General features: G+C 41.0%; 1 protein-coding gene across 2 annotated transcripts in view; it reads left to right on the forward strand.

Moving 5' to 3' along the window:
- Positions 1 to 213: 213 nt before the first annotated feature.
- Positions 214 to 25,941, forward strand: part of ube2e2 (ubiquitin-conjugating enzyme E2E 2) — a 31,025-nt gene continuing 5,297 nt past the window's right edge. Inside the window, exons 1-3 of one of the 2 annotated variants that reach the window (XM_021559979.2) lie at positions 214 to 364; positions 2,283 to 2,468; positions 4,639 to 4,689. In XM_021559979.2, coding sequence (XP_021415654.1) covers positions 2,290 to 2,468; positions 4,639 to 4,689 — 230 coding nt within the window. In that variant the 5' untranslated portion in view covers positions 214 to 364; positions 2,283 to 2,289. Of the gene's footprint in view, positions 365 to 2,282; positions 2,469 to 4,638; positions 4,690 to 10,759; positions 10,911 to 25,941 lie in introns of those variants that run through there. The other variant, XM_021559985.2, reaches the window with a different exon arrangement.

Below are 25,941 nucleotides of genomic sequence, written 5' to 3' on the forward strand. Positions count from 1 at the left end.
TAGCCTACCTTGCTCATTCGACCTGCAGGTTCCATCATTTTTAGATAGCCGACATCCAACATTGAGTAGTTTGACTAGTTCAATTCTACCTTTGCTGTTTTGAATATTACAACTGTTTTGTGATAAAGCATACAGATTTGTTTCATCTCGGGCGACTGGGACCGTCATACGTGCACGAGCGGCGCGCGCAATATGAGAGCGCGCGTGGAGGCGGTCCGGCTTCTTCAGTTTTCTGTAATCGTTTTTCGGTTGCTACCTTCAGTTAAATAGCAAGGACACGAGTGCGAGCAGACGGCCGAGTGTGTGGATATACTTTTCACCTGGGATTTTAATTCTAAATACAGCATCGACGGTCAGCTGCCAGGTAATATTTTTGCACGCATGTTACTGTCCATGGTATGTGTACAGAAACTAAGTAAATGTCCCGTGAAAGTGGCATTTTCCGATGAGGGGGTGTGGGACGTGCCTCCCTTTGTGCCTGAGCAGCTCAAAGCTTATTGTGGACACTTGAGAAACGTTGGATTCACACATTTCCAAGCTGTTCATTTGGCCCTCGCGTCGACTGGCCTTGACGAGCCCTTGATGCCATGTCGAAGAATCTCTAAAACGTGATGTACTCTGCATATTTTTCCGAGTTTTAAACGCGCAGGCCTCTTCATTTAAATTCCCCATGGCAGGACATGACACAGCGGGTGTTACTTTTTCCCTGCAGTGTTATTGATGTTTGTTATGCATTGTTTTTTTGACAGCCCTATTTGTGTCGCGGGCACATGCTATTTGTTTATTTTCTTTTCAGTCGACCGGGGGAGGCTTTCAAATTGTGTTGACCAATTGCTCAGCTGGGTCCGAAACAACGACAGAAGAAAGTGATACATTGTTGTGTCCTATTTATTGAGGCCCATAGTCAACATGCGCGTCATATTTGATGAATGTAACTATCAATTTTCAGAATTGGTATAATATCCCCAACGTTGCCAGCTCACACCTGTTTTGCAAGTTGATACATGTCTGGCGAGTGGATACACAAATAGCGTTGATGTCCTTATCATAACACCCCCGGGAAAGATAGTGGTAAAGCACTACTAACCGGTTGCATCTTTCACCGTAACGTTAAATCCTATTCCCCAGGCTTTTATTCGAAACAATATAAACCGATATCACTGACCGTGACAGATTAAAAAAAATTACCTCACATTATTGTCATCAAAGCCTAAGGCGATATCTCAGTCATCTGATGCCCTTTGTCGAGGCACAGGCCTACTGTTCTAGTGTCTCTTTAGCCTACTGAACTCAACTCCCTGATTAGTTGAGTTTTATCGGCTAGTGCTCTTTCGGTCTATGTTCAATCAATCGATGTGGTCAACTACTCAAAAGGTTCATGTGGTGATATTGAATTAATTGTTTTACATACGACTTTGTCAAACGTATGTTTTACATACGATATTGTCAGTAGGCCTGTGACACTTGACTCTTCAAGTCAAGACATCTTAAAAGCATTGTTCTTTCATACTCCAAAAATGTGTAGGTGGTTTGTTAACACAGTAATATTGGATCTTCATGAATGAGTTTGAGATCTTAGTAGTTTGTCAAAATATTGATGAACCGCAAATAGCTTCACCACCTTGCCTTCAACACATTAACCAGAAAAGTGAAACTTACATAATTACCCTGTTGTGAAAATAATGTCTGCCTGCTAGGACAATCAAGTATTCGGTTGTACTCAACCACGCTGTGGAGGCAGGTAACTGCTGTTGTGTGGTTAGAGAGATGAGCCAGAAACTGGAGGGTTGCCAGTTTGTATCTGGGGTCCAGCGGAAAGTGAGCTGGCAACTGGTGTGTTGCTGGTATCAAATCAAATCCTAGATGCCATTGCCTGCTGTTGTGCCCTTGAGCAAGGCATTTAACCCCCACAACAACAGCACCCTGGGCGCCCAGTGTGGCAGCCCCCCCCCCAAAAAAAAAACCTGTATGTGTGTCTTTCGGAGGGGTTGGGTTAAAAGCGGAAATCAAATTTCGGTTGGACCTTGTGTGCAATTGACCAATACAGTCAATTGACCAAAGTACCTTGCTCAAGGGCACAATGGCATCTTAATCTTAACATGCAAAACAGCACAATGACTAATAAAATGATAGACTGTGCAACCTTGGAACCCTGGCAGTCCCCCCAAAGTAATTTATTTGAAAAGGCCTGGGAAGGCTAACATACCATTACACCACTCATTTATTTAGCATAGAAAACATAATGAAAGATAAAGCTGTGCTGTTTGGTGTCTGTTTGCCAGGGCCAGGATGTCCAGTGAGGTGCAGAGACCAGACGACAGCCCCAGCACCAGTGGGGGGAGCTCGGATATCGAACAAAGAGAATCATCAGTACCCCCAGAACAGGAGCGGGAACAAGCACAGCCCAAAAAGAAGGAGACCAAGATCTCCAGTAAAACAGCTGCCAAACTCTCAACCAGTGCCAAGAGGTAAACCTTGAATCTGGCTCAGTTCAGTGGTATTTAAGTGGGGCAGGTTTGAGCACCTTCCTATCCTCAGGGTGGTGAGTTACACTGAGTGTACAAAACATTAATAACACCATCCTAATATTGAGTTCTAACCCTTTTGCCCCCAGAACAGCCTCAATTCGACAGGGCATGGACTGTACAAGGTGTGGAAAGCATTCCACAGGGATGCTGGCCCATGTTGACACCAGTGCTTCCCACAGTTGTCAAGCTGGATGTCCTTTGGATGGTGGACCATTCTTGATACACCTAAGAAACTGTTGAGTGTGAAAAACCCAGCAACGTTGCATTTCTTGATGCACTCAAGCCGGTGTGCCTGGCACCTACTACCATACCCCGTTCAAAGGCACTTAAAATCTTTTGTCTTGCCCATTCACTGTCTGAATGGTACACAATCCATGTCTCAATTGTCTCAAGGCTTAAAAATCGTTCTTTAACCGGTCTCCTCCCCTTCATCTATGCTGATTGAAGTGTATTTAACAAGTGACATCAATAAGGGATCATAGCTTTCACCTGGATTTACCTGGTCAGTCTGTCATGGACAGAGCAGGTGTTCCTAACGTTTTGTAGGCTCATTGTATATAACGCTAACCGGTCCAATGGACATTAGTATTATAGTAACACTCATGCTATTAATATATCCATTAGATTTAATCCATACAACATATGTAATGAAAGGTCACCCTGTTGCATCTATCGCATCATGACACTGTAATGCCTGTCATTCATCTGACAGGCAGATTACTATGATGACTATACCCCTGAGTCTTTCCTGGCCGTGTGATGATAAGAGCTGACCAGGAAGCAGTCTGGACTTGCCCTGGTTATCCTTGGTTATAGCATTTTCATAGCGCTTTCCTTAGCAAGGTCAGGTGGCCTGAGCCGTAACGATGATGACCATACTTTCATTCATCACACATATCTGTGTGGTTAGTGTTGTCACAAACAGCATTCCCACTTCCGCCCACCTAGCCTTGCCAGTGGAAACACCGATTGATGCGAGGTGATGATAGAATTATGCAACCAGCTGAGCCAGGGATTGGCTGAGACTACAGCGCTTTTTTATAACTACCCCTGATATTTGGAACATCTTCCTGATGTGTAGCACACTTTTATAAGACAGTCCGCTGTGCTCAAACCCAGGGTTTTAGTATTACGACCGCAACACTGGACACCACAGCTCTCTGTTGATTAAATGGGCTGCAGTTATGTCAGTGATGGTATAATGTGTTTCCATGGCGTTTTCCCCCATGCCTGGTTCAACACAGATGGATGTGACACAACATTATGACTGATGGGTTAAATTGCACTGTTGTGTGTGTGAATCATTACATGTCATCCTTTTTATACGGAGATGTTTATATGATGTTATTAACCCTTCCCTCCGCAGGTGACTGCTGCAGGGTTGAATTTGTAAGAGTAATTGAGAGATGTTGACATTTGTACAGGCCTATTGTAAAAACACACACACGCTGATAAACAGAGGTTGCCTCATCATGTTTGTAATGTGCCCGATGCTGCTTCCTCATGGAAAAGTCAGTTTAACAACAGTATGGCACTGTGTGACACCATTAGAGTTGGGTGATATTTGGGGAGACCTCTTCTACGATATGCTAATCTAAATATCGTGATATCTGATATAATAGTTTTGCGCCGTTAATTACTAAATCATTCCAGACTGTAATGTTTGTGCATATTTATAATATAGTGGCATTCTCATTAAATAACCATTTTTTGGGGGGGGCTTTGTTAATTTATTTAGACATTTTAAACACATTGATACAGCCAAACTGATATAACTGCACAGTTTTCAAGTCTTGCACATCACAATATATCGTCAATGTCAAATATCACTATTTTCGATTGAATCATATATCGGCCCAACCCTAGACATAATAAGCCTACAATGGATTGCCTTGACATTTGGTAAATTGAGATTTTTATATGTTAACTCATGACTGCAATTTGTGGTCTGGTCTACCTGTATCATCATGTTCTGTGGATTTATTAACAACATGATATTTGTGCATTTCATTATCACATGGGGTCAAATGCATTCTGGGAGCTTTTTCAGTTATGTGATTCGAGATATTCATTGCCACAAAGATTAAAACAGAGTATCATTGTTTTTCAGGATTCAGAAAGAACTTGCAGAAATTACACTCGACCCACCTCCAAACTGCAGGTAAGGAAAGATTGCTCTCTACCAGCATTTATGTTTATTCACCTTGCTCATGTTGTGGCCTTGGGATTTCAGGATATACTGTATTTCTGTTAAGGATTGTTGGTTCTAAGAATGAAGGATGGACTTCAGTCTTTCTGGTTTTACATAGGCGGTCAGGTATTACAGTGGTATATCCTTGTTATGATAAAGATGTTAATCATACACGTAAGAGTGATTTACGCTAGTACTTTTCACAACATTTCTATAGTTTGTTCTCTTCTACCTAACACAAGATGTAGGCCTACTTATCTAACCGTATAGGAAACGTACCATTTTAGATCATACAATTTCAGTTTAAAGTTTAAAAGAGAACATGTGATTTTAAAAAGTTTTGATTGTCACAAACAGACAATGGTTATTGTGTTCTGCTGCCTGTCCTTAAAGGGAGAGATATGGTGGCCAGCTAGCGAGTGGCAGACCGACCACGTGCATCAGCCGCTGAATGACAAAAGGCATCCCTGGGGGATGTTGTGCAGAGGCCTTATTAACTTAAAGAACACAAAGTGACGTTGTCATTGATTATCCTCCCCTGTTTATAACAGCACAGTAATTACCTCAGTCTCAGCATTCAAATGCAAATTACCAGAGAAAATGGAGGCCAGGCACAAGGCAACTGCTGCTTTTTGGCCATTTTAGATTGGTTGTGTTCATTTTATATGCACCTGATAAACGGCAAAGAGAGATGGCCCTGACTGACTCATCCAGTGCTAAACAGACAGTTGTATGTGTGGTACTGTGAACTTATCACTTTAACTGAGTTTCATGTAACACCCTTGCTGAAATGGTTAATATATATATAGGTAACCTTTTCATTCTAATTCAAAATGTAGTCACTGAAGGGTAAATGAGATATTGAGTATTGGCTCTTTACTCAAGGACTTCAAATAATTTGTTAAAATGGACTCTGAAAAATGAGGTTGTCACGTTGGAAATTATTTTGCTTGAGGCTACACAGGCAGAGTGATTAAAGGCGGCATAATTTTAAAGTAAAATAATCACTAACAGAAATGTACACAGCCATAAAAATAACTAGTTGTCTGGAAAACCATTAGGTGTTTTAAAGATTATCCTCTCTGTGTATCCCGGGGCTGCATATTCATGCTAATCCCATAACAACTAGGGCCGGGACGATACCAGTATAGCAATATGTTTTTCTGTACACAAAAATGAAAAAACGAAGCAGACCAGACTCTTTGGTCCTTTTTTAAAAACCTGCTGTATGTAAAATATTATGTGCTATAGCTTGAAAGTAAATACATGTGACTAAATGACAACATCATGTTTGTTTTCAACATCAGGGCTGTTTTCCTAAAGAAGTTAAATCCCATTTGTGTTTTGTTTCCTTGCCACGATACTAATGAGTATCGCGATACTGGTATCGTCCCAGCCCCAATAACAACTAAAATAAAATGGCTTTTATAACACATCCTAATTAAAAATGTTCTTCCACTGTTATAATGGTCTGATTAGGGTTATAGAATATGTATAACAGACAATTTCGATAATCCTTAAGTCTATTGATGCACCCGTGCGTAAGTAACAAAATACAAAAATCGGTCACTGTAAACTAGATATGTTTTTTTTATTTTTTTACATGGGCTGCGTCTCAATCCGCATCTGCCTATGTCGGTCTTCCGTATCTGCAGTACAGGGTGGCCGAGCTATAGCACTGTTTGTCAGACCATGAGGCATCCAGAAAATCAGTCTTCTCACGAAAGCGGTTTTGTTCTACGGAGGTTTGGTTCTATCATGGGACTTGTTTGACGCTAACCCATACAAATGAATGGAGGTAGTTTAGTGACAACAAAAATAAGGGGTTAAATATGTGTCAAACTAAAATATTTCCTGAGCTTTCTTATATCTCCTAGATATAGGACAGACACTTGAACCTTATTCTGTAAGATTTTTTTTACTGTCTTTTTTGCCATTTATGAATGTGTTATACAGTGCATTTCTATGGTTTATGGTAGTTAAGGCCAAATTCAATATATTATCAAATAATTTTTAGAGATATTTTTGGTGCCTAAAAGGTTCCTAAAATTACAAATCAAATAGCTAAATGATCCATGGTATGACCATCTTAAAATTATTCCATATTTAAGCTTAGTAGATCACTCCCACACACCCCTTTTTTTAAAGTGAATGTCGATAAGGGCTAAAAAAAAAACATTTGCTTTGCATGAAAAAGAGGCTTGACAAAGTCAATGTCATCATTTATGCCTTATGCTCACTACCGACCAAGTTAGTCTCAAAGGTTATTCATTTTATTTCACACTGCAAGTGGTGTCACTGTCTATTGGCCCCTTCAGAAGACAGTGTGTGTTGTATTGAAAAGATCACCTCGCTCGGCACATTACACACAGAGCCGGGGCCGGCAGATTTATTTCCTCTCGTCGCTCACCCCACTGAGAGGCCTGCAGTCAGACATCCTCTTTGTTTAAGCAGGGGAGAGTCTCCCAGCCTTATCATCCTGTAAAAGAACATCTCTGGAGATGGCCTGCAAATTGAATCATGAGGTGATCGTAGAATGTTGAAAGTAATGGTTGATGTGTCGTTGGCTACTGTCTAATTACTTTCTAGTGCTCTGCTTTATAACAGTCCTAAGCATCCATGATATGACATTGTCTTTCATCAGTGCTGTTACTAAATATTTGTTAGAAATTGCATTTGTTCCAAGCGTTTTGGAGCCTGTTTTTTGTGTTTTTTCAGCATGTGAACACGAGGGCAGTAAGATGTCATTCCCAGCTCCAGTTTACTGTCATTATTGTGACAGCTCTCTCACCTTGTCATTGTCACTCATCAAACAATTTTTTTTATTTTTTAAATTTATTTAACCAGGTAGGCTAGTTGAGAACAAATTCTCATTTACAACTGCGACCTGGCCAAGATAAAGCAAAGCAGTGTGACACAGACAACAACAATGAGTTACACATGGAATAACATGGAATAAACAATGAACAAGCCAATAACACAAACAAGTCAATGACACAGTAGAAAAAAATTAAGTATATATACAGTGTGTCCAAAAAGCATGAGGAGGTAGGCAATAAATAGGCCATAGTAGCGAAGAATTACAATTTAGCAGATTAACACTGGAGTGATAAATGATGATGTGTGATGTGCAAGTAGAGATACTGGTGTGCAAAAGAGCAGAAAAGTAAATAAAAACAGTATGGGGATGAGAGAGGTAGATTGGGTGGGCTATTTACAGATGGACTATGTACAGCTGCAGTGATCGATTAGCTGCTCAAGATAGCTGATGTTTAAAGTTGGTGAGGGAAATATAAGTCTCCAGCTTCAGCTGCAATTCGTTCCAGTCACTGACAGCAGAGAACTGGAAGAAAAGGTGGCCAAATGAGGTGTTTGCTTTGGGGATGATCAGTGAGATATACCTGCTGGAACGTGTGCTACGGGTGGGTGTTGTTATCGTGACCAGTGAACTGAGATAAGACGGAACTTTACCTAGCATAGACTTATAGATGACCTGGAGCCAGTGGGTCTGGCGACGAATATGTAGCGAGGGCCAGCTGACTAGAGCATACAGGTCACAGTGGTGGGTGATATAAGGTGATTCGGTAACAAAACGGATAGCACTGTGATAGACTGCATCCAGTTTGCCGAGTAGAGTATTGGAAGCTATTTTGTAGATGACATCACCGAAGTCAGATCTGTAGGATAGTCAGTTTTACTAGGGTAAGTTTGGCGGCGTGAGTGAAGGAGGCTTTGTTGCGAAATAGAAAGCCGATTCTAGATTTGATTTTGGATTGGAGATGTTTGATATGAGTCTGGAAGGAGAGTTTACAGTCTAGCCAGGCACCTAGGTATTTATAGTTGTCCACATATTCTAGGTCAGAACCGTCCAGGGTGGTGATGTGAAACCAGTTTTTAACCAAATAGGCTTTGGGCATTGTGATTTCTCTAACTGTCAGATATTTCAAGTATTGCTGTAGATATTTCAAGTATTGCAAACAGCAATGTTTATGTGATGAAACAATGAAAGGGGTCTGGAACAGAATAGCATTTATTCTGACTGAATGTTGCCATTGATGTATAGCCTACTGTAGCACTGGACATGTCTCTCTTGAGGCCAGATGCACACTAATTTGGTTGATTAACACTGTCAGTCTTCAGCACAAATAGCTTCTGCTGGCCTCTGAATCCAAATGGCATAATGTAATGCCCTTAAGATGCCCAAACCAAACCGTGTCACTTTTTGATGATGTCAGGCAGACAGGCCCAATAGGAAGTGTCTGCACTCAGCAGGATTTATAACATGACATTGTTGATCAATAATACCCCCACTGATCTCCATCCCCCTTTAATCGATGAGATCATCTCCACTACTGTGACTGAGTGACTGCTGCTTATTACTGTTGCGTTGGGTCCCTCTGGGGTTCTGTGGGAGTGACAAACTCGGAGCCATTTTTCACAGGCTTTACCAGGGGACTTAATGTCTACAAGGCTACAGCAGTGAAGTTATCAATATTCATGAGGGGGAGGGAATGTACGCCACAGTCGCCTCTGTGAAATATACTTGATCATTGTCATTTGCGGCTGAACTTTCAAGAATTTCAGCGCATATATCCAAGATTCGTGAGAAAGACTCTGGAACAGAACATTTATTTGAAAACTAATTTGTGTAGATCGTTGATGGTTTACGACATTTGTTCTCATGCAGCCTGTTCATGACCTTCTGATAATGGTTGTTTCCCAGTGGTGCAAAATACTGTATGTTTACAGATTAGGGTTTAATAACGGGAACCAAGTTATCAGGATTTCCCATTCAAACCCAGTCCCATTTCCCGGGATAAATAACTGCGAGAAAGTGGTAAATTATAATGAATGAACAGCATGATGTGAAATAGAACTGTTAAATTATACAGAGTGGTTATGGATACAGAGTTTCTGTATCCCAATTTGCCCAGGCTAAAAATACAGATATTTCTGCCCATGTGCAAGATCATTTTCAATGTAGCCACTCCGCTTCCTACGTAGTTGCTGTGCTGGGTGCTCCGCTGCCGCTCCCCCCCCCCTTGATCGCCTTTGTCTGGTCACTGGTGTAGCCTACAAACTTCATGTTGTACACAACTGTCAGGATAGCGCGACACCAACAGTCAGGCTAGCCAGTTATCTGCTGAGTTGCATGCAGCTAGTTAGTCACTCCATGATATCGGCATAAACAAACTCGCCCATTGTCAGACTATTTTCACCGGTCCAGATACATGCTCGGCTGCCCAGAGGTGGAACGCAGCAAGACACCGACACGCAGTCTAATTAGCAATTTCATGTTATTTTTTCATCATCATAGTGAATATTGGCTAAGCTGCAGTGTTTCCTCTGCAAAAATGCGAAGTGGGGGGGAAATGTTGTGAGGGAATGTCCATATTATCAGGTATGCTATTAGCAAAAAGCATTATCACCATTATCACACAAAGTCACTCCCCAAACATTATTATTATTATTACCCGAGTTACATTTAGCATTCATGTGCTGAACTTTTTAAAATGGTGCAGTTCGCATATTTAGAAGTTGCAAAATACAAGTAGGAATGGAAGGCTGGGATCCCCCTCTATTTAACAAATGCCATTAAAGCTGCTGTTTTACCAGCTATTGCAAGAATTGTTGTGCATTGACTACTTGTCAAAATGCATGTTTCCCCATGTTCCCATAATTTGAATGTGCCTCGAGAGGAATATTTATCTTGCATAGAACACACAACAACAAGCCGACTAGGTAAATAGAAACCATTCTACTATGGGGTTGTCTGAAATGTTTTATTCATTACATTTTTTGTTTGCAGAGGACTGTTCTATCATGTTCAAAGTGCACCTCGGTAGAATCTTTTTTTCATGTTCCATATTTCTTTGCTGTGGCCTCAGCGCCACAGCTTAATGACTGCAGTGGAAACAATGCTAAACTCACCAGGAGGCAGACAGGAACTACAATATGGCAGCAGTTAAAGATTAGCCATCGTCACACACAGCGCTGATTGTTTTTTTCCAAAGTGTAGGGACTGCTTCCTGCTTGTGCAACTGCAATATCCGTTCTGACAGACAGAGAAGGTTATAGCCTTCATCATATATGTTTTCGAATGTTTGTTCAAATTGCAGCAGGGTTTTTATTTCAACTGTTCAGAAATATGAGGTAGAGACGGGCTACATCAACATGGATGTAAGAAGAGGGTGAGTAAAGAGCGAAACATCAAGAGAGGGGGTAGTGTGAGCAGCTACGTTAGAAAAATGAATATTTGCGTAAAATAACACATGCGCAAAACATGATCAGGCTCCTTAGCTTTGAGAAAGAGGGTTTGCTGGAGCGGGGCATGGGCGAAGACTCCGTATTCATAGCTACGGCCTAAAAGCTCATTTATGCTTGATCCGAAAATGTGGTCGGAGACGCCATATGGATGGTGTGACGCAATTGCGGAGCCTCCGAGGCATGCCAGAGGCCATTGAGCTCCTTACTGCATCGCTGTGCGCCCGGCCAAATGTTGTAACAATGCGAAGGGCTCCGTATAGCTCTGCATTGACATGGTTGGTTGGCGGGAGGTCCTGCAATAACACAAACTCACTTTCTTCACAACAGCTCTGCGCTGCTCTACGAAGCGCAAGAAGTATGAATGCCTGACTTCTGCATAGGACTTATCACCCTAAATGCTGCACGGCCAGACATCAGATGCAGCTCCTTTAAATTATATGCTTTCTCTGTTCTGCTATCTGCATGATCAATCGTCAATGCTCAGGGTAGGGACAGACCATGCGTCTCATACATAACCTGTTCTACAGTAAATATTAGAACTAATATCTGAATGTCTAATCTCCATCGGGCTTTTGGGGGTCACTTATTTTTTTATTGTAAAGATTAATAGCCTATCGTTGCTTTAAATCAGTGTGCATGCAAGCACTCTCTCTCTTCATCAATTCCATTCAAATGGAATCCAACATAAATAATCCTGTTCTCGATTGATATCTACAGTGAGCTCCAAAAGTATTGGGACAATAGCTGGGTTTCTTTCCAATTGGTGACAAGTTTTCATGCAAATATTCAAAAGAAAATCATAAAAGCAATATGTGCAATTTCTCACCAGAGATTTCCATCAAATTGACTTATTTCAGATTAAAGGCTGTGCATAGTGACGTAGTGCACATAAAAAAAAAAACATTTTACGGTGAAATTCCCATGTACCAAAAAATAATAATAATTGCATTTAACTTTGATGGTTTTCTCTAGAGGTGCGCTCTAGCCCCCCTCATCAATCTACACACAATACCCCATAATGACGAAGCAAAAAAAAAAAAAATTTTGCAAGTGTGTGTGTGTATATAATATAAATAATCACTGCCAAATGTGCTTCAACAACGTACTGAGTAAAGGGGCAGAATACTTCTGTAAATGTGCAGGTTTTCATCAAGGATCGCTCTGTACTTAGCTCTGTTCATCTTTCCCTCGCTTGACTTGTCTCCCAGTCCCTGGCACTGAAAAACATCCCCGCAGCATTATGCTGCTGCCACCAGCAAGCTTTACTGTAGGGCTGGTGCCAGGTTTCCTCCAGATGTGACGCTTGGCATTCAGGCCAAGAGTTCAATCTTGGTTTCTTCAATCCAGTGAATCTGGTCTGAGAGGGTCTTTTAGGTGCCTTTTTGGCAAACTCCAAGCGGGCTGTTATCTGCCTTTTACGGAGGAGTGGCATCCGTCTGGCCACTCTACCATATAGGCTTGATTGGTGGAGTGCTGCAGAGATGGTTTTCCTTCTGGAAGGTTCTATCTGCACAGAGGAACTATGGAGCTCTGTCAGAGTGACAATCGGGTCCTTGGTCACCTCCCTGGCCTAGGCCCTTCTCCCCCGACTCCTCAGTTTGGCAGGGAGGCCAGCTCTAGGAAGAGTCTTGGTGGTTCCAAACATCTTCCATTTAAGAATGGTGGAGGCCACTGTGTTCTTGGGGACCTTCAATGCTGCAGACATTTTTTGGTACCCTTCCCCAGATCTGTGCCTCGAGGGGGGGGGGGGGGGGGGGGGGGGGTGGAATATTTCATCAGTTTTAGTATAAGGCGCTAACATAAAAAAGTGAAGGGGTCTGAATAGTTTCCGAACGCACTATATAGACTACATGGTGAGATTATTATAGACAAAGGGGCAAGATAATTTTTATTTAACAAACCGCAGCCAAGCAGTGATCATCATGTCACCAGAATAAGACCCTAGACGTTTATTGGAAAGGATCATCAAGCTCATCACCTTGCACTTTCACCACCATGTGAAGTTCATCATAATTTATTTCATCAGCCATCAGTAGCCTAATAAATTGCATGCTTTCCCGACAAGTCGTAGTGGGAGTAACACACGTCATCGCATTACTCCAAGTTTACGTCGATATGAAGGTTTATATCAATTTTTGAGTAGAAAAGCATTTCCACCGACATTTGCCGCACAATTAATTTTACAGACACAAAAGATCTCACCTTGTCTAGCGTATTTGGTTTTGTCACTGAAAAATGTCATGACATATTATTATTTTTTTTACCTGGTGTACAAAAAGTGCTGTAGTTTCTAAATGGTTCACCCAATATGAATGAAAATACCCTCAAATTAAAGCTGACAGTCTGCATTTTAACCTCATAGTCATTGTTAATTTCAAATAGAGAGTGCTGGAGTAATGAGGCAAAGCAAAACAAAAATGTCACTCTTACAATACTTTGAGATCACTTTATATTCAGTGGCTTGGGAAAGTATTCACCTCCTTGGCATTTTCCTATGTTGTTGCCTTACAAGTCCATTGGGGTATGTCTCTATAAACTTGGCACATCTAGCCACTGGGATCAAATCAAAACTGCTCCAGCCTCTTCAAGTTGGATTTGTTCCGCTGGTGTACAGCAATCTTTAAGTCACACCACAGATTCTCTCAATTGGATTGAGGTCTGGGCTTTGACTAGGCCATTCCAAGACATTTAAATGTTTCCCCTTAAACCACTCAAGTGTTGCTTTAGCAGTATGCTTAGGGTAATTGTCCTGCTGGAAGGTGAACCTCCATCCCAGTCTCAAATCTCTGGAAGACTGAAACCGGTTTCCCTCAAGAATTTCCCTGTATTTAGGGCCATCCATTCCTTCAATTCTGACCAGTTTCCCAGTCCCTACTCATGAAAAACATCCCTACAACATGCTATCACCACCATGCTTCACTGTGGGGATGTGTTCTCAGGGTTGATGGGAGGTGTTGGGTTTGTGCCAGACATAGTGTTTTCCTTGATGGCCAAAAAGCTCAATTTTAGTCTCATCTGACCAGAGCACCTTTTTCCATATGTTTGGAGAGTCTCCCACATGCCTTTTGACACACACCAAACGTGTTTGCTTATTTTTTTCTTTAAGCAATGGCTTAAGCCCAGCTCTGTAGAGTGTATGCCTTAAAGTGGTCCTATGGACAGATACTCCAATCGCCGCTGTCGAGCTTTGCAGATCCTTTAAGGTTATCTTTGGTCTTTTTGTTGCCTCTGATTAATGCCCTGCTTGCCTGGTCTGTGAGTTTTGGTGGGTGGCCCTCTCTTGGCAGGTTTGTTGTGGTGCCATATTCTTTCCATTTTTTAAAATAATGGATTTAATGGTGCTCAGTGGAATGTTCAAAGTTTCATATTTTTTTATAACCCCACCCTGACCTGTTTGGAGAGCTCCTTGGGCTTTGTGGTGCCCCCTGCTTAGTGGTGTTGCAGACTCTGGGGCCTAATCTGTTCTGAAAGGTGTGTGTGTGTGTATTTATACTTAGATTGCACACAGGTGGACTTTAACTAATTATGTGACTTCTGAAGGTAGTTGTTTGCACCAGGTCTTATTTAGGGGCTTCATTTCAAATGGGGTGAATACATATGCAGGCACCTCTTTTTTTCTGTTTTTATTTTTTTTAACTTCACCAATTTGGACTATTTTGTGTATGTCCATGAAATACAAATAAAATCCATTTAAATTACAGGTTGTAATTTTGCAAGGCACTGTATATGATGTCCTAGCCTGCCTCTTTTAGGCAATACATTCAATGGAGTATTAGCTCTCCAATGGCTTCTCCTTAGCTCTTGTGGAGCCCCAGGAAAAGCTAGACTAGAATAGCTTGTTGGACATTTGTTTTGTGCAGTTCTAATGGATCATTCGAAGAGGGATGCAGGCTTGCTCTTATTTGCTGAAAGTTAAATACAGCAGCCAAAATAACTTCTGGGGAGTTTGAAAGGAGAACGAGCACTCTTGATGGCGATAGGCTTTAGCGGTTATTTCTTCATAACCATTCTATGTTTGTGAAGAGAAGCGAACGCCGTCTGCATCTTAGTCATTGTTCAAGCATGTCATTACAATGATGATGATGAGGGGAGAACCAAGCGTATTTCATTTAACTGTTGAGAGCGACGAAGGAATAAAGGAACAATTGAGCGTGAAAGAGAAGGTAATACAGCGTTAGGGGAAATATTATGAAAGGTAGGCTAATGCATCAGCCTACAAATGATCAGTGCTTGACTTGGGCTGGAGCTGTACGGAGCAATGTACACGCACCTGTCATTTTTGGGGGAATTGCATACCAGCTCCTCTTTAAAACAAAGTATCCTATCGCTGGCCCAGATTCACACATCGAGGCTAATCAAAGTGGAATGACGGCGGGATCTGCATTGAATAGCAATGGAGAATGGACATTCCTTTCTGATTCTGCTTTGTTCAAGTTTATTTGCTGCTTGTCTGTGAATCTCTGGGTGACAGTGGGCTGTTTTGAGATTGCGCCGATTGAAAATGCGCCGACATAAATGCACATGCGCTGCTCCAAATGATCAAATGAGGGTTTGTAAGGTCATCAAAATTTGTTCCAGAATGTTTTGTTAATGTAATTCCTCAAGGCACACGTTTAAATATTATCAATCACTCACTTAAAAATTTACATATCAACCATCATTGGAATGACCCTTCAGTGCGTGTCTGTGTGTATGCCAGTGCGAGGGGGCCGTTTCCCAAGGATAGAGATTTCAGCAGCAGGTATAAAATGACAGACAACAGACATACTACATAACTTGTAGCCAATTTAAAACATAACTGCTATCTCGCTAGTTAACTAACTAAGCTTTATTGTCATTGTTCCCTTTCCACAGGCACTGTGGATAGCCTAAAATAAATCTGCTGGAATTGCCCTCTATTTAACAGTAGCCATATAATTGCGACAAATAATGTGCATCTATCTCCCCTGAAACATGAATATTTTAGCCGAATATAAACATGTCTAGTTAGATGACAAAGGTATTGGTTTGTAATGTTGAAATAGTGGCAACCATCCTCCAGGATAGCTACTGGGTGTGCAGGCTTTTGTTCAAGCCCTGGCCTAACCGCCACATTGACTGCTCAACATGATCTTGATAAGTAGACTTGGGTGGTTCAGGGCTGAATCAAAAGCCAAGCCTGCACACCCAGGAGCTCTCCAGAAGAAAGGTTGACCACGTGTTGACAACTTGACTGACAGTGGAGTTCTACTTTGTGGGGGGTTAAGCGCCTTGATCATGGGCACAACGGCAGGATATGGTAGGTCTACATGGGATCAGACACGGCAGCCTTCCAGTCAATAATGCTTACTTTTTCATGTAGGCTATAGTAATGGAAATTTGGTTAAAAGTGTATAAACCCTTAACAGAGAACAATCGGAGGTCTCAATAGCATAATGTCATTTTGTGATTTTAGATGAGAAACGTCTAATGGACCAACTTGGGAAAAGACAGCGCCTGCATTCTTTCATCCCAGTCAAGCACGGCTAATTATACAAATTGTAAATGGACCCTATTATATTTCAAAATCAAAATCCTTTTAGTGTAAAACTGGCATGTCCTGATGGCCCAACATCCGTAGGATTACAACATAAACATCAATGATCAAATTCCCTATCATAATGTCTGGGTTTGGTTTTTACAATGTGGGTGTGGCCTGTTGTGTATTGGTGGTTTAGTGATAAACATCCATGGCATTACAACATAAACACATCGCTGATCAGTTTCACTATCATAACCAATGTCTGGGGTGGGATTTGTTTTATTTTATTTTGGGGTTTCTGCGTGCATGTCTTCCACCAGCATTACGTGTTCTCTCCCAGCTTCATGGTTCGAACGAGGTGCATAGTTCCAGTCCATATAATACAGTACAATAATACAGTACAGTAATACAGTCCAAGATTACTGGAGCTTGTTTAATTTATTTACCCAAGAGAGCAAACATCTATGGGCTTTTCTGTTTTTCTGTCGTGCGATAGCCTATCATATGTATACCTATTGGATAACGGCACAATCATTGGTGCTTTTTGGGGTTAGGGCTCCTAAAATGTGTTTAATGTAGAGCTCATCATCTGGCTCAGGTAGCATCAGGTTTGAATTTTCATGCTTTAAGCTTTAATCAAATCCAGACATATTTATATGCTTTATAATGACACTTCTGATTTTGGCGGGAAATTCCGGGTTACTTGGGAGAAAAGTGATTTAATCTTGGGATGGAACATTTTGTAAAATACAGGGAACATATTAAACCCTAGTACGAATACAGGATCTTAATTTGATCAGTCTTTTGTTGCTGAGAATTTATTTACATAAACGAACACATGGTTATATTAACAGTATTGCACTTTTCATGTAGCCTACTTTTGGCCAGCTAATAGCCTAACCACTCATCAAGCAACATTATGTACTAAAAGTTAAAATCCTTTTGCAGCAGGATTATTTTGCTGTGACAATATAGGTCAAACTGAGATCCTACACTTGTACATGCAGTACATGATTTCAAATGTTTCACCTCATCTGCTATTGACAATAGTATAGCATCTGTTGAACTAGGCATGTTCTAATGAAGTGGGGTCATTTTGTTTTGTGACTAAAGGTAGCATGCTCTGTTCCAGACCTCAGACATCATCTCACGTTAATGTATCCTTATTGCCCTTCACCAAGGCACTTGTTTGAAAACTAACTCCGCCTGCCTTGATTCATGCGTATCATTGGATTCTCAATGTCCTCGTTTGTGCAGCGCTTCCCACAAACATTTGTCCCAAATGTTATTAATGTTTTCTAGGGGACACCAAGTGTAACACATCACGTGGCCACTCTATGGTGAAGTCTAGCCATTACACAATTGGTTCACCGAAGCTGTTCAGGACATTGAGACGGACAGGATGGTAATCCACAGTAAGCAAACAGTGAAATCTTGACAAAGGAACAAATAACTCCAAAGTAAAGAGTTGCTCTTCGATTCCATTACCATTTTGGCAGGGATACCATCTCAAAGTTGAATGGGTTTCAACGAATTACAAACAATAGACCGTTCGTTCCAAGAGGAATTAGGCTCTATTTTACCATCTCAGTTATTTCTATTGTACAGACACAAATATACAATGTGTTCATCATAATCGACAGAGATTTCTGGTGGTGACAACTTGTAAATTAAGTGTCATTATTAGATGAGTAATAACCTGAGAATGTATGTAAATGAATAATAACTTCTGCCATGTTGGCACAGAAATGTGGCTTAGGCCTAAAATATTTAATCAGTTGGACAAACTTTTTAATGAGGTAATACCGGATACAGATAGGGCTGTGACAGTCATGGAATTTTGGATGCTGGTAATTGGCCAGCCAAATGACGCGGTCTCTGTAATAAAACAAAAATAAATGTACATATTTGTTTGGGGGGGGGCACATTTTTCCTTTCCACATTTTCTCCTTTCCCAGCTCCGGACTGCATGTGCTGCCATAGAAATAGAATGAATAGAACAGGCATCCCCATTCAAATCAATGATCGCATGGGAAGACTGGCGGCCATTGCAAGTGTACCCATAGGGTAAAAGCAGGAATTGAACACTTTAGGGATGTTAACTGTTAGTTGGCTAACTGCCGGAAAATACATTTGACCTGTCATGCTTATTGGTCTATAGGTGAATTTGCATAATTTTGTGGAATTTTAATTGGTGCGTGTGTATTTTCGTAAATCGTCATGCAGTTTATCACACGCGCACAGCATACAGAGCCTAGTTTGAGGAGTGGAATAGCCAACCACCTATCAGACAGCGCAAGAGTTTCTCCTCAAAAGCCTGTAGGCTACTGGAGTGAAACCTGCTTTTGTAAGCTCAGTCATTGCGGCACAAATAACAATTCTAAATGCAATCGCGTGATAACTTTGGTGGCCACGATTAATTGAAAAGTAGCTATTTTTATTTGTCAATCTCAACTCGCGCCCTCCCAATCGCCATTCGGACGCATATGCTATAGCCTGCCTACCGTTGACTATCAAAGGTCACCCACTACTTTGCCATGTGAGCTTGAGGTGGTATAATTGTTTGAAACCTGAACGTTTTACATTACTTCAAATAATGAGGCACGTCTTACCTTGCTTCAAAGTAGCCATGCGAAAATCAAGCCGTGGAGGCAATTATTTTATAGATTTCCTCATGCCATTAACCAGCATTTATCTCTTGTTCTATTGGTTTTCATATAAACTTTCTATCGTTGTGCAGAAGCCAAAAGCACAATCCTAGTCATTTTAGCAACCCATCATAGTAGTTGCTATTAGATTCCCCCTCTTTCTAAGTTTCTACCTGATATTTTCATCTCTGTCACATATGGAACTGCTCGCATTAAGTGCACAGTTTAGAACTGTTTTCCGCTAATTGCAGTTGGGCAAATGTTTGAAAAGGATGTTTTGTTAGCTGCTTCATTACATGAGTTGCATGTTCAATAATAGGCTATATATAGCCTTCGGCTTGCTATTCCTGCATGTTTCCATGCACTTAATGAAAAATGTTCGGTCCTTGTATGCTTACATAGTATCAGAGAGGAAGAGGCGAAGTGAGAGGTTTTACTCTCGCCAAGATCTGTCCAAAATAAGCCCAATGCGTTTCTATGGGCTTATTTTGGGCCTAAGCTAGTTGCCTGCCTTCCCGCCTTGGGTCGACTACCATTGTTAGGGCGGAAACATAAGCATCTCGTCATTGTATACAGATCTCTGATAATATTTTCTGTTGGTCAGTCATTTTATTGTTTGTGAAAAAAATGTAACCGGTTGTTGACTGGTTTAATGAGGGTCAGTTTGAATCCCTAGAACCCATCAAGATGTGCTGTGATTTATTGATTTAACTCAACTGAGAGAACCAAAATTACATTCCAATGCATGAGCATCGTCATTTGAATGAACATTCTACATTACTATGGAAATTATTGCATCACAACACCAGACGGCCATTACGAGTGTACCCATGAATTTACCAGTCAAATTACCAGCCCATTCTATTCATGTTTAAGCAAAGGGCAACACCGTTTCATCACATCACCTAAATTCACTACAATAGGCAAGGCCTAATATGTAGACTAGCATACAAATGGTAGATTAATGCCTAGTGGTGTAAAGTAATTAAGGAAAAATACTTTAAAGTACTACTAAAGTAACTTAAGTATCTCTACTTTAGTTTACTATTTACATTTCTGACAGCTTTTACTTTTATTTCAAGAAAATAATGTATTTTTTCTCCATACATTTTCCCTGACACCCAAAAGTACTCGTTACATTTTTGAATGCTTAGCAGGACAGGAAAATTTGTCAAATCCATGCACTTATCAAGAGAGCATCCCTAGTCATCACTACTGCCTCTGATCTGACGGACTCACTGCACACACAAGCTTTGTTTGTAAATGATGTCTGGGTGTTGTAGTTTGTCGTCGTCGTCCCCCCGCCCCGGCTATCAGTGGCGCCAATGGTGGCGTCTGGTTTGCTCAAAATAAGGAATAAAACATTATGAATACTTTTTATTTTTGATGCTTAAGTATATTTGAAACCCAATACTTTTAGATTTGTACTCAAGTAGTGTTTTACTTCAAGTAGTGTTTTACTTGGTGACTTTTACTTGAGTCATTTTCTATTAAGGTATCTTTACGTTTACTCAAGTATGACAATTGGGTACTTTTTCCCACACCACTGTTAATGCCCCAGCCTGTGAATTAACTTCTAACTTCTCTGTCTTCACTGTTCAATTTTTGCGCAATGCATGCATCTCTGTTGGCATCTCCACTGGCCTCTCTTTTCCATCCACTCTGTATGTCTCTTAATACTCCTGAACCAGTAGCCTAGCCTGATGCGTTTTCCAGAAGTAGAAATATATTTTGGTAACTTATTTTGAGTAATTAAAAAACATACTTCACAAAAATATAAACGCAACATGTAAAGTGTTGGTTCCATGTTTCATGAGCTCAAATGAAAGATCCCAGGAATGTTTCATGCGTACTAAAAACATGTTTCTCCCAAATTTTGTGCACAAATGTGTTTATATCCCTGTTAGTGAGCATTTCTCCTTGCCAAGATAATCCATTGACCTTATAGGTGTGGCATATCAAGAAGTTGATTGAACAAAATTATCATTACACAGGTGCACCTTGTACTGGAGACTATAAAAGGCCACTCTAAAATGTGCAGTTTTGTCGCACAACACAATGCCACAGATGCATGCAATTGGCATGCTGACTGCAGGAATGTCAACCAGAGCTGTTGCCAGAGAATTTAATGTTAATTTCTCTACCATAAGTTGCCTCAATGTCATTTTTGAGAATATGTCCAACTGCCTCACAACAACCGCAGACCACGTGTAACCACGCCAGCCCAGGACCTCCACATTCAGCTTCTTTACCTGCTGGATGGTCTGAGGCGAATCACCTTGGACAGTGATGAAACTGTGGGGTTGCACAACCAAACCATTTCTGCAGTAACTTTCAGAAACCACCTAGGGAAGCTCATTTGTGTGCTCGTCGTCCTCAACAGGGTCTTGACCTGACTGCAGTTCGGTGTCGTAACCGACTTCAGTGGGCAAATGCTCACATTCGATGGCCACTGGCATGTTGAAAAAGTGTGCTCTTCATGGATGAATCCCGGTTTCAACTGTACCGGTCTTATGGGTGAGTGATTTGCTGATGTCCGCATTGTGAATAGAATGCCCCATGGTGGCTGTGGGGTTATGGTATGGACAGTCATAAACTACAGACAACGAACACAATTACATTTTATCGATTGCAATTTGAATGCATAGAGATACTGTGATGAGATCCTGATGCCCATTGTTGTGCCATTCATCCGCTGCCGTTTGAGCATGATAATGTATGACCCGATGTTGCAAAGATCTGTATACAATTCCTGGAAGCTGAAAATGACCCAGTTCTTCCATGGCCTGCATACCCACCAGTAATGGCACCCATAGAGCATGTTTGGGATGCTCTGGATCAACGTGTACGACAGCGTGTTCCAGTTACTGCCAATATCCAGCAACTTCGCACAGCCATTGATGGGGAGTGGGACAACATTCCACAGGCCACAATCAACAGCCTGATCAAGTCTATGCGAAGGAGAAATGGGAAATAATGGTTACACCAGATACTGACTGGTTTTATGATCCACGCCCCTACTTTTTTTTTTTTTTTAAGGTATCTGTGACCAACATGTGAAATCCATAGATTAGGGCCTAATTAATTTATATTGACTGATTTCCTTACTATAACTCAGTAAAATCTTTGAAATTGTTGCATGTTGTGTTTGTGTTGTTGTTCAGCTTCTCTGATGTTATGTGATCACATTGGCTGGTGGTAAAAATGCATTAAATGGGGAATCCTCTGTTCTTCCAACACCCAATGTTTATGTTTACAATGAAATGTATTACATCAGAATACCCAATGTTAGAGTGTTTCCAATCAAATTTATGAAGTAAATTGGAACCTTTTGCTATCAGTTGCATTTGCATAAACGCTGTGATTGGATGATAGCTGTGAGGGTTAACGAATCCGGATCAAATCCTTTGATCTTCTCAAGCTCTTTAACGATAGAATTGCCGAAGGAGTGGAATGTAATAGCTGAATAGAGATGGGAGCCAGGCTACATATCGTGCTTCACCAACGAATAACACCGCACCACTCATCTCTGCCAGTAACCTTCTGGTAACGAGTCCATTTCCTTGGCCACAAGGCCAAGCAACTGCCCCGGGCGCTGAAGCTTTGTGGGAGGGTTATGTGTACTGAAAAATACTCTGGTCGTGGCTGAATGGTTAAGGGTTTGGAGTGAGAGCAGCAGTGCTTTTCTGATGTAGCTACTTCAAGTATGGCCTCTTTTGTTTGTTGTGACATACTTCAGTACACACAAACTCTGTGGATTAAGTGATAAAAAAAAAACAACATTTTAATGACTCATCATTTTTGAGTCATTAATGTATGCGAAGCCTGTGTATTATGATAATGATATATGCTCTACATTATTTATTGAGTCCTGAGACAAACATTTGCAATGCATAAGAAGCTTGCTTCAGGGACCCACCAGCAATGCTGAGAGGAGATAATGTTTACCTACCAAAGTCCCTGTTTTTCAGAACAATCTTCAGAAATTAGAATGGAGGAATGGGAATAGAACATATTTGATTACCTATTGATGTCATAAAAGTATCTGAAGTACCTTCCGAAGTACACATTCTCATCAAGACCAAATGGAAGGTAGTTTTAAATTGATTGAACCAGCATGTGAAATGGGGTAAATATTGGTATGTGGTTCACTTGGACTCGAGGAAACCGTGCACATATTCAACCATTTCTGCCATAAATGCTTGTTTCAGGATAAATCACAGGCAAATAATTACAGTATTCATAGTAAGGATGAACAATAAAAAGGCTTGATTTAAAAACAAACCATGTCATTTGTGCAAATAAAGACGAAAGGCCGCGGAGGGAGGTGTCACCTCTGCTGCTGAGCTACATGGTAATTGGTTGTCGGGGCTTTGCTTTCACGGTCAGGGGAAACGAAGATTGCTTCATTAAGTTCCCTTTCTGATAACCGCCACAGCCGCCGCGCCAATGGAACAGAAGATCTTAACTGAATGGCTATGCCATTAGTAAAGAAAAGTGGTTAAAGGGAATGAACTGGAATGGTGAATAATTAAGATAATAGCTCTATTTGCACATGGCAGCAATTAAAAAGACTGAATCACATTCAATTACGGGTTCCGTTAGTCTTTTATATAACACCTTTGCTGTGGCGGTCAATTTTGAGACCATTTTTATACAGCAACATCCTGAACAGCTTGAGGTGTGAAAGGTTTTTGCTCAATTATTTTAAGGAATTGTAGTTCTGGAGGATTGGGCCACTTGCACCAAGCACATGTTCAATTGGTACTGTAAAAGAAGGTACATTCTCTAAACTCTACATCCATAAGGTTCCCTGGCCTTGTATGTTAACAACTCAACACATGAACATTTTCCCAAATGCCTTTTCATTTTTGATTTTAATATGGTTGTTGGTAATTTGGCTTCTGGCAACATATATTTGAATTATTATTTTGTACTCATTGACAGTTTGTTTGACCTTGAACTGAACCACAAATGCTGGCATAGTTTCTGTCTCTGTGCTCGGTTCTGTCTGTCTTCTGCAGTTATTAGCTTGTTGTGTCAACAAGCTAATAAGATGAGGAATAAATTACACTCCCATAACCTTTTGTGCTCTCTTGTCTCTGGCTGCACAGCGGATGTCAAAGGTGGAATAGAGAGAACATTTTAGACATTCTGCTGAACAGACACACTCCTACACACAGCGAGTGCTTGCCAGAAAACACCCCACTAAATTCCATAAATATTGAAAGTGAACGGCATGGGCCCTCCCAGAATGGTCTGACTTGAGGGATTTTGTCGCGCGCACACGCAATCAAACAATGTTCCCTGTAACTGAGGTCCGCAGCGGTAGAACACTGTCATGGGCTTGTCTCTGTCATCATGAGTAAGATAAATGACGCAGGCTGATCACCTGTCTGCATCAGCTTGTCAACTCAACCTCTTCCCTAATGTCAGGGAGAATCACCAGAGCTGTTGATACTACCAGAGCTGTAGATAGCCCGGGGAGGGAAGGTCGCCAATTTGCCAGAGATTACTGTAATCGCCATACCATATGATAAAGGTTATGGCATGTTGGCACAATCTCTAGATTGTCTGGAATCATGTAATATTGACCATGGTAAATGGGGCACAGGGTGCACTAGTCTCTCACAGCCACTGCAAGGAAAGGTTATTCAATAATATATGGAAATTATGTCTGGTCTCTGTTACTTTGTGGATCACAGCTTGTTACATGGATAGTTTCTAGTAACTACAACTTTGGTGTGCGTGTGTGTGTGTGTAACGGTGTATACATTGAGAAGGCGTGCAGTACACGGCCGCCATAAAAATGACATTTTCTAAGAGTTTCTTTGTGTCAGCCAGCCTAGCATATTTTATATTGTAATGGTGTCATTTGTATTTATTATGGATCCCCATTAGCTGCTGCCTTGGCAGCAGGTACTCTTTCTGGGGTTGAACAAAATGAAGGCAGTAATGAGACGTATTTCAGAATAGATTCTTTGTCCTCTGTGCATGTAAGAGCATACATGAAATGAACATGGTTCATTATGACATGTATGTGGTTTGTCCATGTCGTCGTTCAACATCATGTAGATGATCTTGTCAGTGGTTTGGTGTCTGCGGTCATATGAATAGCCATCTTCCGTGAATTGACAGTTTCCATATGTATGCCAGATTTACCAGTGTATTATTCCATTTAGAATATTGCATGATCAAAGGATAAAACATCAGATACGTGTTGTATCATGTTAAAAAGGAATTGACCATGCCTAGCTAACTGACGAGCATGACATGTTTTAGCTTGGCATTGTTTTTTTATTTGGATTCGATCAAGATAAGTGAGTTCCACCGCGGTTTGAAAGCAGAGTAAATCGGGCCTGAAGGGTTTTATTTGGGGATTCTGTTTGGTTGCATTCTGTTGCAGAGGCAGCACTCCAGCTGTTGGAGCCATTCCCACATGAGTGTAATCGCAGAGGATGGCTAGTGGTAGATTCTCACGGACACCCGCACACTAATGTATCCCAGATTCTTGGAAGAAATGACCCAAATACTCAGTGACTCAAAGAAATCTACCGATGTACAACAGATTTATTATAACTCTCAAGTCACACAGAGGATATTATTGCAAACCGTAGCGAATTCATGTTTAATGTCATGTGTATTGAACTTAACTAGATATGTCTGCATTAATGGATAAGAGTTTTCCCATAGTAGAGCGAGGAGAGCTCTATTACAGTTGCGAAATCGCAGTATTCAGCTATAGGCCTAGGTGTAGTGAAAGTACTGTCTGGGGTTAGATTATGCCACATGACAAAAACAGATATT

The sequence above is a fragment of the Oncorhynchus mykiss genome, chromosome 2 (assembly GCF_013265735.2).
Source record: "Oncorhynchus mykiss isolate Arlee chromosome 2, USDA_OmykA_1.1, whole genome shotgun sequence".
Taxonomy (NCBI): domain Eukaryota; kingdom Metazoa; phylum Chordata; class Actinopteri; order Salmoniformes; family Salmonidae; genus Oncorhynchus; species Oncorhynchus mykiss.